Source organism: Ictalurus punctatus, chromosome 1, assembly GCF_001660625.3.
Source record: "Ictalurus punctatus breed USDA103 chromosome 1, Coco_2.0, whole genome shotgun sequence".
NCBI classification, from domain to species: Eukaryota; Metazoa; Chordata; class Actinopteri; order Siluriformes; family Ictaluridae; genus Ictalurus; species Ictalurus punctatus.
The window spans coordinates 31,801,972-31,822,207 of record NC_030416.2 but is presented as its reverse complement, the minus strand read 5'-3'; the positions used below and the strand labels follow the sequence as shown (position 1 = coordinate 31,822,207).

General features: G+C 39.4%; 1 protein-coding gene across 1 annotated transcript; it reads right to left on the bottom strand.

Annotated features, from left to right (window-relative positions):
• Positions 1-8,360: 8,360 nt before the first annotated feature.
• inhbaa (inhibin subunit beta Aa) lies at positions 8,361-20,206 on the bottom strand. The gene is made up of 2 exons (XM_017470277.3): positions 19,276-20,206; positions 8,361-10,838 (listed from the first exon to the last, which is right to left on the bottom strand). Exons 1-2 carry the CDS (start codon positions 19,688-19,690, stop codon positions 10,060-10,062), a joined length of 1,194 nt encoding a protein of 397 aa, XP_017325766.1. The 5' UTR covers positions 19,691-20,206; the 3' UTR covers positions 8,361-10,059.
• Between the last annotated feature and the right edge of the window lie 30 nt (positions 20,207-20,236).

Sequence of the window (20,236 nt, the reverse complement as noted above, 5' to 3'; positions counted from 1 at the left end):
AGTTTTATGATAAATCCAACTTTTTCTTATTGTGTCATACATTGGCGCACGCTAACATTACTGAAAGAACTCTGAGTTTCACTTTCTAGTGTATTTTTGTAGGTTTGACGGGTTTTTTAAAATAACTTCAAAGTAAAGTAATTAGTAATCTGGGTACTTTTTACATGCAGCAATGAGTAATGTAATCAAATTGCAATTTTAAAGTAGTAATTAGTAATCTGTTATGGATTCCTTTTTTTTGAGTAACTTACCCTATACTGGATTTAAAGACTTATCATTGTTGAAATGCATCAACCAAATCTGAATGATGATTGCCTCTCATTGCTTCACATCATCTGTAAAAAACTGTACTCAAACACATTACAAAGGCCACATCAAAAATTGGCATACAGGTCATTTTGTGCTTGCGAAAAGACATTAAGACACCATACCAGGAGAGGGCAGTAGTCTGTATTTATAATTAAAAAAAAGGAAAGGAAACCAGAAGAAATATATTGTACAACATAGTATGACAAAATAGTGTAGAAACACTACTTAATGGCATGCTATCCCCACATGCTATATATTATGGTACTATGTAGAATTTGGAATGCCAAAAGAAATTATTTTTTCATCCAGTTTACTCAACTGAATAATCACCATTCAATCAGTATCCCAAAGCCTTACCTACTGCGCCAGCATTGACGCAGTAGACTACTTTACATAGTATGTTTGGTAAATCTTGCACAGGGATGGTCACATGGGGAAACAAGAAGAAAAAAATTGCCTTTGAACCTTCTAAAGAAAGAAAGAGATAGGAGAAAGTTTGTTGCCAGTGGATAGTGGATAGTTGCTCCTGGGTATTTTTTCGGGACGTTCCTTATTGTGTTAAACAAGGCATATTCCAGAGTATATTTAGCCAAATAGCTTGTAGCCTACCCTTGAGTACACTACATTCAACTAACTAAAGTAAAATTACAATCTAATTGGTTTGTACAGGCATGTCTAATAGGACAACACTGTTTACTGCCAATGATCCAATGAAACATAGCCTTAAAACTAAAAAGAATAAGAATAACAATTCTTCCACTAATCATATAAATCAGGGTTATGTGAGTAGAGCTCTGGGGTACAACTCAGACCATTCCAAGCTCCATCATCGAATGTTTATGTAAAATATTTCTTTCAGAAAGAATCTCAGATACGCAGGGCTTTATCTGATACCCAAGAACAACTGGTATGGCAACCATCCTTGCATCTAGCTGTGGACATTGGCATACCCAAGTGTTAGGATAGCAAAGGCCTGAAAGGTCAAGAATCTTCTTCCTGCCATGTGTCACATTAAATAATATAATCTCTTATGTTTTCAGAAAGACACCTGAACTGCCATCTGCATCACATCTCCTGTTACTCACTTAGAACCAAACTGTCCAGGTTGTTGGATTCCTTAAATTCAGAGTCATAGAATGTACTATGTACAAATGTTTTTTTTGTTTTTCTTCAAACAATGACCATAGCATTTTGTACATAGTATGATTATTTTGCATGCACATGGTTATCCTTGTGGGTAATTGAGGATTGTTCAAATCTTAACAATCCCATAGATTCTGCACATGGCACCCACATCAAAATTCCAACCTTGATCAACATGAAGGCAGGAGAACGGCAGTAACACAAGAGCCAGTGCTAGCATTCTGGTTCTGCAATCACATAGTCCAAGAACCTCTACTCACTCTGACATTAATGCAAGAATTTGGTGCCCACGTTTCTCATGTGTTAGGTCTGCTGCTGACACCGGACCAAAATCAGGGTGTTGTAAGTTCCTCCTAGATAGGTCCATGGAAATTTCTTTGTATAGTAGGTTGATCAATATTGTGTGTGTGTTTTAATTTCTCAGCCTGAGCTTGTAGCCAGGCCACAGAGATGCTTGTACTTCATCATTAATTACCACCATTAAGTCCTTCCTACTGTTCCCAGTATCTGGTTCTGAAGCCAGATACCAGAAGCCACACTCCCACTGACTGGCTACACTAACCTTTGAAATGCCAGGTCACAACAGAGACCAGAAGGCATAACAGTATAAGCAGGATATAGCCATGAACAGCAGACTTCTCCAAGTCTTTTTCATCAACCATCACAGTGTTCTTGAGTACCTTGCATTGAGGTTGAATAACAAGAGCAACAAAGCCTGGCATAATGTCAAATGACTCGTCTACCCAGGGACTTGGATGAAAGCCTTCAAGTTCCTTGGAACCACTATCTTTCAGGACTGGAACTGGGAAGTCTACTCTGAGAGTACAGCCTTTAAGAGCCAATAGAGGATGTTCTTCCTGTAACAGCTGATGAAGTTCAACTTACCACAAGAGCTCTTGGCCCATGACTACATAATCATCCTCACCAACCCTGTAACAGTCTGGTTTGGATCTACAACCAGTAATGAGCTAACAAGACCTCATTTTGACAGTTCAGCTGAACAGCTCAAGGACCTGTTCTCTTCAAGGCGAAGAAATGAGTGAAGGGGGAAAAAACTATCACTGGCCCCTCACATTCTGGCCAATACATAGTTCAACTGCTTCCTTCCAGCAAGTACTTCAGATCATTGTGTGTCAAAACCACCAGACACCAGAAAAACTTCTTTCCACATACAATCAGACTTATGAACCTTGTTTTCTCCATAGATGTGATGATAGTATTAGTGTTAGCATTGTGTTTTGCATTAGCATTTCAAGATGCAATAGCATTTTTGGTGCAATATTCTTCTCTATATTGTTTGTTTGCTTTTACTTAAAGTGCAATAGCTGTATATAATATCCACTTATCTTCATAGCAAATGTGTGTTATACAACCACTGCTGTTTGTGTCCTTTTTCTCTTTTTTATCTTATTCTAACGTATATAGCTCAGTTTGAGCCCAACAAACAACTTGCATTACTTGTATGCGCTAGTGCACCTGGCCAATAAAACATGATTCTAATTCTGGTACTATTGTGTGACTGAATTTCAAATGCCATTCTCTCAGGCATATTATACACTTTGACTTCAAAGCAACACACTCCACAAAAATGTCCTTGTGACTGTTACTGAGAACCTTCACACATCCAGATCTGTCACTCTGTCATCAGTCCTAAAACCTCTTGATCTCTCAGCAGTTTTCGACACAATCACAAGGCGTTCCTGTCTATCCTCATGAGCTTTGAAATTAGTGGTCCAGCATGATGGTGGTTTGCTTCCTAACAAGATGGACAGTCATATCAGGTGACTTAGATGGGATTCATGTCTTAGCAGTGAGGTTATATCTTCAACTGACTTATCATACCACTCCTATGCTGATGGCTCTCAGTCTCTTCTGTTCACCTTCAGACACTCAAATTTCTCAGGTCTGTTGGACATCTCCTTATGGATGGAAGCTCATCACCTTAAATGACATCCCAGGAAGTCTGGAATACAGTATATTCCTGTAGATGTGTTGAAACATCAGGATCTTTTCATTTCCCTGGAAAACTCTATGATCACAGCTCAAAACTGTGGTGTATTTTTAGACAACTATCTTTCATTCCCTGCTAATGTTTCTAAAGTGGTTCTGTCATGTAGGCTCTTCCTTTACAGCATCAAGAGGATCTGGTCCTTTATCTTCATGGAGGCCACTCAGGTGCTTGTTCAGTCCCTTGCCATTTCAAGATCGGTGTACTGCAAGTGAATTGCTATGCATGAATAGGTTATCCTTAAAGAAACTGAGATCACTAACTTGGGACAAAATGGGCTAAAAAATTTATGCAACCAGTTCTTGCACATGCCACTCAAATAAAAGAGATATTGTCATTAGTTAGATTGGTTTGGTGCTAATAGGACCTTTATCATCATATGCTCTGTTCATGACTTTAAAGAAATTTGTAGTCTAGCACAATCATTTAATATGAATGTGACTATTAATCTTTCCTTTATTTTCATATGTTGCTTGTTTCTCCATGCCCTGGGCTTTGGCTTCCAATGAAGTACATTGAAGGGCAGGGGTAGCTCAGTGGTAAAAACGTTGAACCGGCTGGCCGTGAATTCACATCCCAGCACTGCCAAGCTGCCACTGCTGGGCCCTTGAGCAAGGTCCTTAACCCTCAACTGTACAAATGTATAAATGAGATGAATGCAAGTCACTCTGGATAAGGGCTTCTTCCATAAATGAAATGAAATCTGTATATGCACAATAGCTGAGATCTGTGGAACACTGGCCTGCTGTTCAGTGACCATCTATGCTATGGAACATGTCTTAAAGGAATGTTTCACAAATATAATAGGTATATGGTAACTTCTAAAAAAAATAATAATAATAATAAAAAAAAACATGCCTATGAGGGCTTGACACATTTTCAAAGATATTTTGTTTGAGGAAATGCCATTTAAAAAATGTAACCTGTTTATTTTCAATACAGAACTTTATAATACTAAGGTCACAAGTTATTTTTGTCCTCCCAATAAGCAGTATTTGATATGGGTCCTGACCTTCAGCTAATCACTCAGACCTTGGTTTGTTCTCTTCTTTCAAAGTAAATGTACAGTGACTTAGGGTCAGAGTTGGGTGTTAGAATGTAACGTGTTAATGTAATCTAATTACTTTTAATGATAACGCAGTTATGTACCACATTACATTTTAAATGTATGTCATTTGATTACAGTTACTGATGTCAATAAAATTACGCTACTTGCTTTGAAAATTTACTGTTAAGAAAACAATATTAAGTAAAATGCATTTTTTGAATAAATCCCGTTTTGCCCTGAAAATGTTTTCTTTAGCTTTGAATAATTCTCCACTTGGAGTGGTTTGTCACTATGTAACGTCCCAACTTTTTTTTTGGAATAGGGGTTGTATGTGATGTTACATATTTGATTGAAATTTAGTCCTCATCATCTTTCAACCATTAACCTTTAACCCTTAATAGATAATCAGAGAGGACAAAGAGGAAATGATCTGCATCCTCATTTTAACCCTGATTGAATTTCAAAGCCACTTCAATCTCAAAGTCTGATGCAAGTTCAAAGCCATTTTAGCAACCTTTTCTATTTAAGAATAAATCACCAAAATGTATATACACTGTTATATACAGCAAATTAAATGCAAATACTGAAATAAAAATAGTCATAGAATTTTTTTCTGATTTTTTATTTTTTTTTTTCAATACTATACCAACTCGATCCACTTAGCTTACAGTATGCTTGCAGAAGTTTCCAAGAAGTATCCTGGCCACTGTTAGCAATTATGTCATGTAATTACAGTGTGTGTCTTCAAGCACTGGGTAGATCATTCATCTTTGCTTTGCATGGGATGTGAAGCAACACCTTGCACAACACCCCTGTACCCCATCCTCAAACACACAACACGCAAACTGCCATTGTTTCCTCTAATTCCCCCAATTTAGACTTATATTCAGATTCTTATTGTCAACAGATGCTCAGTGGTATTGTTGGCCTGCAGTTTCAGCATGTATGAATGATGCCAAACCAATGTATTGCACTTCTATTTTGTTGAGACTGAGGTCAAGGCACTGAAACCGTTTAACAAATACAGACAATCAACTCTAATTAGGTTGATGAACAAAGTCTACAGAGTAACACCATATAATGTCTGAGAGAAAACCTCCAGAACAAGAGCCGTCAAAACTAATGAACTGAGGGGTTTTTTCACAAAAAGCAGCACTTTGCTGATTGTTGCAGTAACGCTTACAGTAGCATGCTGAGAAGAATTAAATTGTGTGGGAATGAGTGTGTATTCTAAATGAATGACCATCCTGTGGTCTCCTGCCTGCACAGTCCTTTCCTCAAAGGGAACTCCTGCACATTTGGTTTGTCGTGCCTTTTGATCAGCTCCTGAAGGAGTATTATCATCTGTCAGCCATTTTGGTGTCCCCCTCTGTCATTAGCTTTAGGCGGCTCTATTTTTAAGCACTCGCTATGAAACATCGCTTTATACCATCTTAAGTCGGCCAAACTAACTGCCTACGTGCTAATTTAATAAATGTTATGTTTTGCCTGTGTATGTGTGTGTGTGTGTGTGTGTGTGTGTGTGTATATATATATATAAATATATATGTTTGGGTGTTCGTCTTCCTCAAGAGGATGTTTTGCAGTGTGCCAGCGTTGTTTGATCAGCGACTAGAAGACTGACATGGCTGGTCCACTTCCTACAAAACCACCACAACTTTGCTCAACCTTTGCATGCAAAACTCTTAATATAGTAGCCATCTGGTTTTATGTGTAGATAATCACGCTAATTTAACATGTAAACTGTCATCCTCCTTGTATGTGGTTTGGGACCATTTAGTTAGTGGCCACTGGAATTTTTTTTTTTTTTTTTTTTTTTTTAATGAGGAGCTCCTTTGAAGTTGCAATGTGCTGCTATTAAAGCCATGTTGCCTAAACTTGTACAACGCATTTATTCTAGACAAGTATATAGGTGCCTACAGCACTCAGAGTGCATGGTTATTGTTTCCAAAGCTAATATATGCGCGCCCGTTTTCAATCATTGCTTAGATGCACTAATGGCAAGATAGAATAAAACTTGTTTTTTTTTATTTTCTTTTGTTTGTACACCTTGCTGACTTTTTGATTGCTATCGTTTTCAAAGAGGAAAATGTATTATGAACCCCTGCCCTTTGTTTCCATAGCTTTGTTAACCAAAGATTGGTGTAAAAAAACATTATAAATGAAGAATCTAAGATCTATTAGTTTGGACTTACCTTAAATGAACATATAATTAATACCATTAGTGTGAGTCTTTAGTCTTTAGTTGTAAGGTACTAAATGGTACCTCTAAGGATTCCCCAGAAAGACAACCTTAAAGGTTCCTAAAGACAATTGCTGTAGGGTTCTAGATTCAGTCATATTTTATTTTTTCTAAAAGTGTAGCTAGGGTTAGGGTTAGGGTTAAGGTAACGATCCAAACAGACCTTAACAACCTTTTTTTTTTTCTCTAAGAATGTACTAGTCATTGGCTGGATAGTTAATGGATTTTAGCTTTCTAAAGTGGTCCTATTTGGAACCTTTTTTTTTTTTTTACATGGAAGCAATCAGGCCTTTTGAAGACAACCATTAGCCCTTAAGGTTCCTAGATTATACATATATATATATATATATATATATATATATATATATATATATATATATATATATATATATATATATATATATATATATATATATAAAATATCTTTAGTGTTAGTAGGAGGATTCTTGGGTTGAGTCGTTAAAGAGTCGTTAAAGGTTGTACGTAGAACCTTAAAGGATTTCCCAAGTACAACCCCTCTATATAAATCTAGAATGGGTAACAATACAAAGAGCCCTTAAGGAACTTTTTATACTAGCCATTTTAATCATTTTAATTACCATTCATTTGAAGTGCCCTTCAAGGGTTCTTGGTTAAGTGTCCTCAGCTTTCTAAAATGACTATTTTAGCTTCTTGACCATTGTTTTGTCCATTGTTAAAAGCATTTTATTTTTTAAATTAAACTTTTATTGAATTCCTATACAGGAACTTGAAGGATTCCCCACAAGGACCACCGAAGACCTTTATTAGATTCTTGTTTTTTTGTTTTTTTCTTCTAAGCATATAGAGGTTTCATGTGTTGAAGTGATCGTATATTCTAAAGGTTTCCCTCTGGGAGAACCCAGATATCCTTATAACCCCGCATTCCCTTTTAGGAAAAATGGAAAAAAATTAGAGCTCTTTTATGAAGCTAACACCGGTAACAATCCAAAGAGCTGTTTAGTTATACGGGAAGACTGAAGGAATCAAGAGTAAATAGTTTCCATCAGCCTTGATTAATTTTAGTTGTTTAGTGTTGTAGTAAGCATCTACATGAAAAAAAGAAAAAAAGATGAAAGTGATGTATTTTAATGCTATGTTTTTTGGTATGGACCATTTTGTGGGTTGAGTATGTGGTCCAGCTAAGTGTATACGGAGCTGAAGTGTATTGAGCATGCAGAGCATCTCTTTACTGTGGCCACTTTTTCAGCTTCGAACTAAGACTTTTTCCACCAAATTGCTCCCAACCAAAAATAACAAACAACACACATCTGTTGTAGTGTACAGCCTTGTAACTTTAATGGTGAAGCAAAAAATAGGGAAAATACTGTAAAATAAATTAGGTTAAAAAAAAAAAAAAAACACAAGCACATTTTTGTACAACAAAGCAATGCAACATATTGGTATTTGATTTCCACATATACAGAATAAAAATATATATCTACTTTTTAGTCTTAATCCACTTCTTTCAGTGTCAATTTTTTGTCTGCATGAAGAAAAACAAAAACATATACCACATATTTTATTTTTTATTTTTTTCTAGATTTGACGATTTTTTTTCCTTTTTTTTTGATTTATTCGTTTTCTTACTATTGTTTTTTTTTTGTATGCATTCACACACATCCTGACAATAAGCTTTTCTCATGAATTAAGAATTTTTATGCTAAACAATTGCTTCGTTTCTTTTAACATTGTAGTTACCTGTTTTTAGAAGAAGAAGATAAAAAAAAAATTACGTTTAACAAAATGGTGACATTTTTCGGGTCATACAGGGTCCTTCCAATATTTGATGAATTATTTTATAAATACCTAAACATCATTCAGCAATTCATCTCCCAATTTCTTTAAATATCAATGCTGCACATTCATTTTCATTATAAAAAAAAAAAAGTAAGAAGAAAACTCAAAAAATGTTGGTTTAAGTGCTGTGTGTAACATTTAGATGGCTAAACACACATGGAGAGTGCAGCAGTGCAAAAAAAAAAAAAAAAAAAAGCACAAAAGATTGAGAATTATTATGGGATGTATCAGTCATTCAGGGCATTTACTTGGGTTTGACCTGGATGTCTTTGTGAAAGATTGTTCTAAAAAAAAAAAATAAAAAAAAAAAAAGAAAACAAATTTAACAAAAAAACTATATGTATGTAGTTTCAACTTAAAGTCTTTGGTGTTTAATTATAAAACGAAAAAACAACACAATGCAGGTGTGTACAAGGTTTTGTCCAGATTACAGTTCCTCACTCCTCATCATTCCTAACCCATCATTCTCACCTGGTCAAACCTACTCGAATGAAATTTTGTCCGTTTTGAAGTGCTTCTTGTCTTTTGCTAAATACCATTCGTATATGTGGCTATGCTGATGATATAGTGCAAACTGTAAACGTTCGTAACGTCTCATTTTTAAAATAGTAAAAAGAAACAGAAAATAATAATAATAATAATAATAATAATAATAATAATAATAATAATAATAATAATATTAACATAAAGTTATAATAATTAGAATAATAATAATAAAAAAACAGAAATGTTTGGTTCCAGCAGCCCGTCAAACTTCTTTCAAGTATCTCTCAACAACACACACACACACACACACACACACACACACACATGTACACATACAAACACACATAAGACATCAAATATACTTTCAAAAAAGTATAAAAAGTCAACTTCTCTTTTTTTTTTTTTTTAGTTTGTAAAAGTAAATAGTTAACCAAAACAACACAGATGAAAAATAAATCTTAATACTTGACAAGTTGCATAGTTTTGAGATTTGCTTTTTCAGGCACCTCATCATCATGGTCACTCCCTTATGCGGGGCATGTTCGGAGTGACCGCACTGCACTCTCGCTCACATAAATATCATCTCACCCCTTTCCCTCAGCTTTGTAGCAAAAATATATTATATATTCTTTTTTTTTTTTTTTTTCTTCTGAAAGTGCCACAGAAACTGCTCCAAGCTATAGATACCCCCTGGATTTTCAGACGGCCAAGTTCAAGCAGCCACCGTGTCGAGAGAGAGGCCTGTCGTTGTATTGGAGACTGAGTGTGATAGAGAAATGAAGAGAGCTCTATCAAGCTCTTTCCTTCATCCCTTCACCTCATTCCTTTTTTCTTTTTGCCCAAGTCCTTACCGTTAGGGCACTGGTCCCTGTTCCCTCCCCACCCTGGCCTGCAAGCCAAACTCTGCACTCTTTTCTGTCCTTCCCTGCTCTTTTGCTTGTCTTTGTATGTCTTTAGTTTTTTGTTTGTTCGTTTGCTTGTTTGTTTGTTTGATTGTTTTTTGTCTTACGAGCAGCCACACTCCTCCACAATCATGTTTTGGATGTCCTTCTTGACAATCTTCTGCTCCTCATTGTAGTAGAGCATAGACATTGCACGGAGGCGTGTGGGGACACAGCACGACCTGATGCTAGTGAAGGGGCTGTAGCCACGCATGCGGTAGTGGTTGATGACGGTGGAATGGAAGGAAAGTGCTGAACCTGTGATGCTGGCGACATGGCTCGGGCACTCTCCCTCACAGTAGTTGGCGTGGTAGCCAGTCGGTGCAATGATCCAGTCATTCCAGCCAATGTCTTTGAAATTCACGTAGAACTGACGCTTGCAGCACACACGCACCTTGCCATCACATTCGAGACCACGCTTACGGCGCCGTCTTGGCCCATTGTCCTCTATTTGACGAACCACAGCCATCAGAAAGGGCCGGTGAGACTGTTCTCGCTCTCCTCCGCCTCCGGGAGTGACCAGGACCGGTGTAGCACGGGCATCAGCACATGATGGGCACGAGACACGCAGGTTCAGTGCACTTATGCCACGTTCCAGTAGAGACTGCATACTAGATGCTATGGGGAAAGTGTGCCAGCCACTGCGTCTAGTGTCGACTGCTTTCTCAGCCACCAGCTTCTCCTCAGAGTCCGGCTGCTGCAGGAGCAGTCGAATGGTGACGTTTGTGCGGGTGCGGTTGCCCTTCGGGAGCCGCAGGAAGACCCAGACGTTGGCTTGCTCCACCATAGACATCTCGTAACCCTCTTTAGAGATGAGGAAGTTTATCAGACCTGGGGTTTCACCTGAGGAATGAAACAAGAGGAAGAGCAAAAAACAGTTCATTAGTTAAATGAGCTATTTTTAAATGCCGGTTTAATTCTGCGGACTTGGAACCAACCACATCAAAGAAGGCACTGTCTGGGAGTGGTAACATCAGTAGAGTGTTTGAGCTTTGTAGTTATAGCAGTGGCGTCACAGTTCAGGACTGACCAGCTCACCAGGGTTTGAGCAACAACCAGTTTTTATTTTTTATTTTTTAAATGACACCCCTTTTCAATATATCAAAGGCAGAAATTTGAATCAGTTCTGAACACATCACTCACACCCACACACACACACACACACACACACACACACACAACACCCCTCCCACTTAACTCTGCCTTCTTTATCCCACCTTGAAATGGAAATAACAGAGTACACTAACGCATAATAGCAGAGTACACATGATGTAACACATGATGGCCATGACAACATACAGTACATGGTGTCCAGCTGCGGGCTTCGATGTGGCATGTTTTCAATAACTTGCTCTCTCTCTCTGTGGATCAGAGAAAGAGTCTCACGCTGGCTTTGATCCACTGCATTTTACAGACATAGCCGAGGCCTCTGGAACGTCTCACGTTGTGGATCAGTGGCCAACTTTTAAATGAATTCCCTCCACTTACTGAGACAAATCTTAAGAAAATAAGGACTTTTGTCAGGAGCTTTAAGCTGTCGCTGGATGATGTGCCTGGCTGTAAATTATGAGTTCTGTTACAGAGTCTTCCACAATCGCTCGTTAACTGACACCTCAGCAAATCTTATAGTCAAACACAGTGGTTACAAGATGTGAGTTACAGTTTGGGTTTCAACTTAGACTTAAATATAGACTAAGCTGATGGGAAAGTTGTACACCTATGAAGTGTGGATGAACATTATTTAATCCAATCTCTATTGTACACCGCTGCATACTTATAGAATTACAACATGATAACAATGATGTCAGTTCGTGTGTGCGTGTGTGTGTGGGTATGTGTATGTGTTTACACATCCCAAGTCCATCTGTCCAAACACAGAATTGCTTCATGAACGGAGTCTAAAAATAATGGGCTTTTCCAGCGTCGGCTAGCTCATTGTTTCCTTTTTAATCTGTGGTCTATGAAAGAATGGCGTGTCGTTAGCTTTCAGTATGATGAGTAAACCCAGCTCGGGCTCTTCCTCGGTAAGGGCTTGGGCCTACACAGAGAACTACCCCCCACCTGGCTGAGTAGGAGAGCATATGGAAGCAGACTCGCTCCACATGATTCTCAATACGTTTATGAGAGAGAGGGAGAAAGAAAGAAGAAAGAAAGAAAAAAAAAAAACTCTGAACTGAAAGACGTACAATAATCCCTCAACAATAAACACCGGTGTAACCACTAGAGCGCAGTTTGCACAGCTGTCCCCCACACAAAGATGGAAAAATAACATAACCACATTCTTCTCCTTCCCCCCCCCCATACATGTCTTCAAACAGGGAGGAGAGAGCAATATAGGATCACCTGGGAACTTAAAGAGGTGTAGGGGGGTCGACTCTTCTTTAAACACTGCTTTGGTTAATGCGTTCTCTAATCCTCATCTCTATCTAGTTTACCTTTGGGAGTTGGTGGTGGTGTGTGTTTTCTAGGGGGTGGTGGGGGGGGGGATCATGCTCTTTGATCTCCTTGTTGGCCTCCTGTCATATTGTATAGCTTCTTACGACCCGGTGCACCAAACCCGAAAGACAAATTCTGCAGAGCTAAAAACGAAAAAGCTCAGAGAGGAATCAGAGAGGTTGTAAGAGGATGTAAGGGGACGCCTATCTTGCGGACGGTCTTTGTGTTTGTTCTCCTCCTGGGGATGATTGTAATGAGGAGATGTGATTCGTCTTCAGCTAATTTGTTGACAGTACTGATTAAAGGAAACAGCGTTAGTCTGCCAGCAAAGACTGGCTTGATTGTTGCAAAGAGGGCTGCGGCTTACAGGGAGGGCTTACAGGGAGAACTCGCTTGATCACTAATGCTGCGACATGAATGTTTCCGGTTAAGGTCTGGGCTAGTGAACAACTCGATCACACATCTGAGATTTTGCAAAGGAAAGCCTAAAAATAACCAAGGCTGGTCAGCCTTGACACCGAAATCCATGAGCAGATATCATCATACAAGGACTGCACTTCTTTCCAGTACCCTTTTTATAAATTAGATGCGTGACCTATTTTCTGCTTTCACCAGCCATGAACTAAACTGAGCTATAAAATGCTATAACAATGTGCTGGTGTGTGTAAATTGGCTTCCTGACTGCAATACCAGACAGCATATTTCAAAATTGAATGTGGTCGTGCCAACTATGAGGACACATTTTAGAGACTAAACAACTCTGGTATGAGTGTATTAAGATGCCAGATTCAAGCAACCAGTGAACAAAAGTAACACTGTACATAAACTCACATTCTCCTTTTATTTCTAGGCCTTATATATTTTTAATTTACTGCGAATTAAACTTTCCACAAGCTCTTTTTAGAGCAGATGCTTAGTCAAGCTTCAGAATGAATTTAAAAAAAAAATCCTTATACTGTATATATGTCCACACATACAGTGTGGTTATAGTGCTGTCTCTTAAGTGTTTGTGGACGCTATTCCGTTAGAATTAGAGCTCAGAAGTACGTCCCAGTTTCCCAAAGGTATCGTAAATATAATCTTTACAAGTAGGGGAAGTGTTCACTTTATTATTCATTATGTTTTTATACCGTGACGTACAAATTCATCTCCTGTATAATAACTAGTGCAAACTGATTGGCACCTCTGAGGAACTAATGATGACCAGAACAAGTCTTGATCCCTAATGCGCACACTATCAACCCCAATTCCTTGAATTTTTGGAAGTTGGCGAATAATTGGATGTTAATGTGACAAAGCGATATAGATTACTTGCAATTGCCTGGCTTTCCACATAAGGTTGCTGGATGGAAAGCCACGATGTCGGCATGACTCATCGCTATCGCTTCAATCTTAATGATTATATCCGTTTCAGGATTAGCCTGCGACCATGCGTGCTCCCTTCCTGGATCTGAGAGACAAACCGAACTGTTCATCTGTTCAAGCTGGCATCTGCAAGCCATCGACCAATCACACAAACAACCGTGCATCATCTGCTGTCAGTTACCAATGAGTGAAACAGCTTCAATTTCCACTTACGTTTGTTTGAAGCAGGACAAAGAGAGGACCCGTGTCTAAGCTTTTGTCTTCGAGGCCATACAAACAAGACGTTGCGGACTGTATATCCGCAAACATTGTATTGGGATATGCAAATACACCTTGAGGTATGAGGTGGGAAGTAACAAAGTACAATTTTGTACAAGGATCTGTACTTGAGTATTTCTTTCAGCTAGCACTTTTGCTACAAGAAAATCAAGGAGTTTGTCTAATGAGACTTAATACCCATCACTGTAATCTATCTCTTTCTATACACAGGCAGTTTGTATCTTATATTATCTTATCTTATCTTATCTTATTAGCATCCATCTTGTTTGTATTGTCACTGAGGTTTTTTTTTTCATGCTAGCATTAACATTGAAAGATTCACAATAAAGCTGTGGTTAGTTAGCCTTAGCTAATGTTTTCCAACTTCCCTTGGTTCCTTGGTTCCCTTGGCGCTAATTTACCATCAATGAGTCAAATCAGTGTTTGATTTTTCTTTATTTACTTGTACTGTAGTTTCATTCAGCAAATTTAAGAGTTTATACTTAAACAGCTGGGTTTTTTGTTTTGTTTTGTTTTGTTTTTTTCTCTCAAAGAATTTGGGCACTTTTGCATCTCTTGTTTGCTTAAAATGTTTTCTGATAGATGCTCCGAATTCTTTAGCTGAATATGTCTGAGGCATCAGTCACAGTCATACATACTGCATTCCTGCTAATAACCGTATCTAATACGTTTATTCAAATTGGACTGAGCTATTAATAGTAAAATATGCACTAAACCATGTAAGGTCTCCAGGGACTCATAAGAAAACACACTGCTTCATGATTTATGCACCAATACAAGATGATTGTATGGCTTGTTGGCTTAAGGGACTGAAGTCTAAAGCTTGAATAGTGGTCTAAAACAGAATTAGGTTCTTCTCTTTGACTAACTTTCTATATATATATATATATATATATATATATATATATATATATATATATATATATATTTATTTATTTATTTATTTATTTTTTATTTTTTTTTTCATACAAAAGGTTGCAAAATATTCCACTAGGGTATGTTTATAAACTGCCTAGCAGGCTTGGTGACGCACTAAAGTGGATGCTTTGGTAATAATTACAGTCATGGTCGTGAATGCCTGAAAACGCAGGATATTGAGGTATCATGAGAGTTCTTAAATGACAAAATAGGCGGGGAAAAAGAGGAACAGCAGCAAAAGCGTTAGTGTCGCGTCATCGTTTCGCAACACGCCAGGTCTTACAAATGTAGCGACACACGCAGAGCCCAAACAGTGCACACACGTGGGTTACATCTCGTTTATCATCGTATTCTTTGATATTCTGGGTACGCAGATGTTTTTTGTACAGTCTCTGTGCATTAGTAAGGAATGTTATGAATGTTCTTAATCCTACCACAGCTACAGCTCTAAACCCAAATTCCCAAGTCCCAAGCTAACCGTTGTTTATTTTTAATCTTGCCATCCCCAAAGATATGGGAAAATATTTATAGGGGTCTGAGTTTGTCACATCTTCAGCGGACAGGCTCTTGGAATAAGCGGCTGGGTTACAGATTGTTTGCTCCCTGGCATGAGTTTCACACAGGACCAGAATAGCTTCTGTAAACCAAAGTCTTCTCTTTCTCTCGCTATTGTCGCATATGTATGGCATTAAACATAAAAGCCCGTTGTGTTGGAGACTCAGAGAAAGATAGCTACCCAACTGCTGTATTTTTTCTTTCTCTGACCTCTGGTGCTGAGATGAGATTGATTGGCCCTCCGCTATGACAAAGTCAAGGAGAAGCAAGGCATTCCTAAGATATATATGTTGGCAAAGCTCTGGCGTACTTCGCTCTTGTCAGCGGTGTTTACAAATCGGCGAATTCCTACGATGTCTTAAAAGGCACAAGCCTGTAACTGAGCCTCTGGAGTCACGTTTGTAGTCATGTTCTTACACAAACACACTAACACAACTTCGAGGTCATGAATTCAATCTAATGACAAACCAGCCCTTGAGATGTGTTTCAACAAATATATGAAATATTACATGAAAGCTTTAGTACTATAAACAGCACTGTGCTTTAAAAGGCAATAATTCACCATAGTGTAAGCATGCTGAAGTCCCTGCTGCCCTTACATATAAAGTCCTTGTCTCTGGATACTGATAGCCACATCAAGGTCCTGTTTGACCTCGAATTACCTAGAATCTGAGAGGATAGCATACTGTACTGTGAATGTTCCAGCAGAGACGGTGGCTGTGTATGGGTACGTGTGTGTTCGTGTGTGACAGGAATGATGATTTTGAGTTTAGCAGTAATCTGATCACGAAAAGACTGAATTTCCAAGTGTTGTAACTCGTGTGTTTAATCCCCAGCTCTGAAGCACAATACGAGTGAGGAATCAGTTACAATCATAACATTAGTCAGTGTGGTCGTCACGGGTGTCCATGTGCATGTGGGAGTGTGTGTGTGTGTGTGTGTGTGCGTGTGTGAGAGAGAGAGAGAGAGAGAGAGAGAGAGAGAGAGAGAGAGAGAAAGATGGTATATGAAAAAAATATGATTAAAAAATCGTACAATCTTTAAAGGTACACATTACAAAAAACGTGTGTCTCTCTCTGTGTGTATTGCTCTATATATCTCTGTCTAGGTCTCTCTCTCTCTCTGAACCAATGAGAGAGAGAGAGAGAGATCTGTCTCTGTGTGTGTGTCTCTCTCTGTATCTATCCATCTATCTATCGCTCTATCTATCTATCTAATATATATATATATATATATATATATGTGTGTGTGTGTGTGTGTGTGTGTGTGTGTGTGTGTGTGTCTCTCTCTCTCTCTCTATATATATATATATATATATATATATATGTGTGTGTGTGTGTGTGTGTGTGTGTCTCTCTCTCTCTCTATATATATATATATATATATATATATATGTGTGTCTCTCTCTCTGCATCTCTCCTTATATCTCTGTTTCTCTCTCTGTGTGTCTCTCTATATATATCCCTGTCTCTCTCTTTCTCTGTGTGTGTGTGTGTGTGTGTGTCTCTCTCTGTGTATCTCTCTATATATCTGTGTGTTTGTGTGCCTCTCTCTTGCTTTGTGTATATGTATGTATGCGTGTGTGTGTGTGTGTGTGTGTGAGAGAGAGAGAGCGAGAGAGAGAGAGCGAGAGAGAGAGATAGAAAGCGTATGAGCATCTATGTGATGAAATGCTGTCCAGTGACCAGTGGTTTATGCCTCTAAACCTTAAGCAACTATCAAGTCCTCCACACTAGTTTAACTTAACTTTATCATTTTTTTTTTTACCCAATATTCATTTTGCACTTCACTGTAAGATCAGTCTTTGGGTTTTCAACACGTAGAAAAGCAGAAGATGTGAATTTAAGCTACACTACACCAAGACTTTGCAATGCTATCCACGCCAACAAGACCTTCGAGTTTCATTTCCTTGATATTCCTTTTCGTGTTTTTCCTCTCACTCCAGGTGCTCTCTGGCTGTAACGCATAAAACTGCTCATTCACTCCCTGCTCCTGCTTTCTGTGAATGGTGAGGGTCTTTCACGTGATTTCTCAATGGCATCCCCTCTTGTGGTCGCTTCTGAGAACAGCTCGTCTAAACCCGGTATGTGTCCAAAATCCTGGAATTCACTAAAGCACCTCGTAAAGAAAACGTAATTATACAGGTAATGGAAAAGAACGCAGGGGTTTTTTAAGGTGAGGGAACGTGTAAGGACGTCTATTTCAGGTCGATATATGTAGAGTGTAATGAGTGTAATAAGTGTCATGTGGCGTGAGGGATATTGATTATCTGATTGTCCATCTTTAGGTTTGCTGGCGTGCAGATGCTGCCGGATGTCTGATCATCTGGGTCCAATTTCGCATCGCAACGTGAAGCAAAGCAGGCAGTGCAGCGCTGAATGGAAACGATTTGTGTTGAGTGGAAGGGAATCGTCGAGACGAGCGATCGTGCCTGTACGTTTACTGATGGTACGGATTGTAGTGTACTGTAGGTCTACGTTTTTATCCATTCGGACAACTTCGCTTAAGATCTACGATCGGTTCAGCTGACAGTTTGCCCAACACTGACACCCTTATAAAGAGAAAATACACTTGAGCGAATGATGACAGGCTTCCTGACAACCTGGCTGTTACATGCTAACCCTTACATACACACACACACACACACACACACACATTCCTTCCTGTATTGTAAACACAGTCTGTGTGTCACCTGTCTGTCTATAAAGACTACAGTGTCTACCCCCCCAAAAAAAAACCCAACGTGCATTATTTGTGCATATTTCCACAGTTTCAAGTTTCATTTTCAAGACCAAATCTGTCTTAGACTTCAGTTCAGAAGGATGCCTTAAAGGGCTGTGTCTTTTCAAGCACACTATTGTTCCAGCTTTGGTGTGGTACTTAAGTACTTCAAGGATCCCTGCAGAGTCCCCACTCGTTTAAATCTTCGTGTAAACCCTAGGCTAAGACGAAGACATTTCAGGTCTGTTTTGAAGTGACTGCTATTTGCACTGCTCTTACGTTTGCTCCTGTGTCTCATTAACTTTTCCATTGCTTCTTTGTGTTCCAATTGAATTCTAAACCGCATGTCAAGCTTAATTATAACCAAACAGTGGTTCGCTTCAGCAGGGAGGCTCGCATAGTAGCTCCTCTGCTCTCTGCTGTTCGGGAATGAAAGGAGAAATCCACGAGCACATCATTTCTGTCACGTTGCTCGGTGACAATCTAATCTATCGCTTCTTGTGTGCGAGTCAGAAAGGAGCCCCGTGTTTCTGTGCATCACGAGGCACTTTTCAAAGGCACTCCTAGTCTAACAATGCTCTATCAGATCCTTTTGAAAACCCAGACGCAAAAAAAAAAAAAAAAAAAAAAAAAAACTGCCAACTTTTTTCCCCTCCCGACTGTAGACGGCTCCTCGGGAAGCCTGTCGGTCTGCAGGTAAGTGGCGTTTATGGCTGGGAAGCTCAGTGGGGTTTCCCTGATAATCAGCAATTCTGCAAAGCAGCAGGACGTTTCTATGAAGGAGGAGGAGGAGGACGGCTGCTGCAGCAAATTTCTAGCTATTCGCTCCTGCTTTGAGGCAACAGGTTTTCCTTACAAAAACTTAAAAGTCCTGTCCTCTCATCCTTAGGTACAAGTTTGCTCAGTCTAAGTACACTCTCTCTCTCTCTCTATCTCTCTCTCTCTCTCTCTCTCTCTCTCTCTCTCTGTCACACACACACACACACACACAGATTTTTTCACTCACCGGCTTCTGCGAAGGTGATAATTTCAGTCTGTTCGCTGTTCTCGGCCTCGAGGCGTCCGTGAGGCTCGTCGTCGATCAGCACGCTGCCGTCCTTGGCCACGCGGCCCACATGGACCTTGCGGATGGCATTGAGCAGGGCGGCGCGGGGCACTGGGTGTGTGATGTTGGGCCGATCCTGCAGGTGCAGCATGCTGAGGATATGCCTCTTCACCGCCTCCACAACATCCTGCTGCGCCTCCTCCTCCTCCATTAGCACCTCCGCACCACTCCTCCGCAGTCGTGCCATGGCACAAGAAGGGCAGTCCGATGCTGAAGAGGGCGAGGATGCCAAGGTGCCCGAGGTGGCCATGGCATTAAGAGAATAGCAGTGAGCCAGGAGCAGCAGTGCTACACTCATGGCAGGCAGGAGCGTCATCCTTGGAGCAGGAGGCTGAAGAAATGATGCAAAATGACCACACCAGCCTAACTAACTAGAATTAAAAAAAAAAAAGAAGAAGAAGAAGAAGAAGAAAAACTTTTTCCTCTTGATCAAATGTCCCTCCAGGAACTACCTTTCTTGTCTCTGTGGATGTATTCAGTCTGACAGCTTTGGAGAGAGAAAAAAAAAAAGAAAGTATTGGCTTAAAAGTTTTTTGAAAAAGTTTCACCTACTGAAATGAAGCAAAGGATTTAAAAAAGGGTAATCCTTGTTGCTAAAAAGAGAGCTGCTGTGACGAGAGGTGATGATTGAAGAGGAAGAATAGTTCTGCCGGCTGCTTCACTTGTAGGTGTTCTTTCTCCTTCTCTCTCTCTCTCTCTCTCTCTCTCTCTCTCTCTCTCTCTCTCTCTTTCTTCTGGTTCTCTGAGAAGTTTGGATGGGAAAGGCAGGCGTCTTGTGGACGAGCCCTGGGGAAGCAGTGTAGAGCTCTGGGACTGCTCACTATGCACGAGGTGAATGGTTTTGTACAAGTGGGCTGGGCTC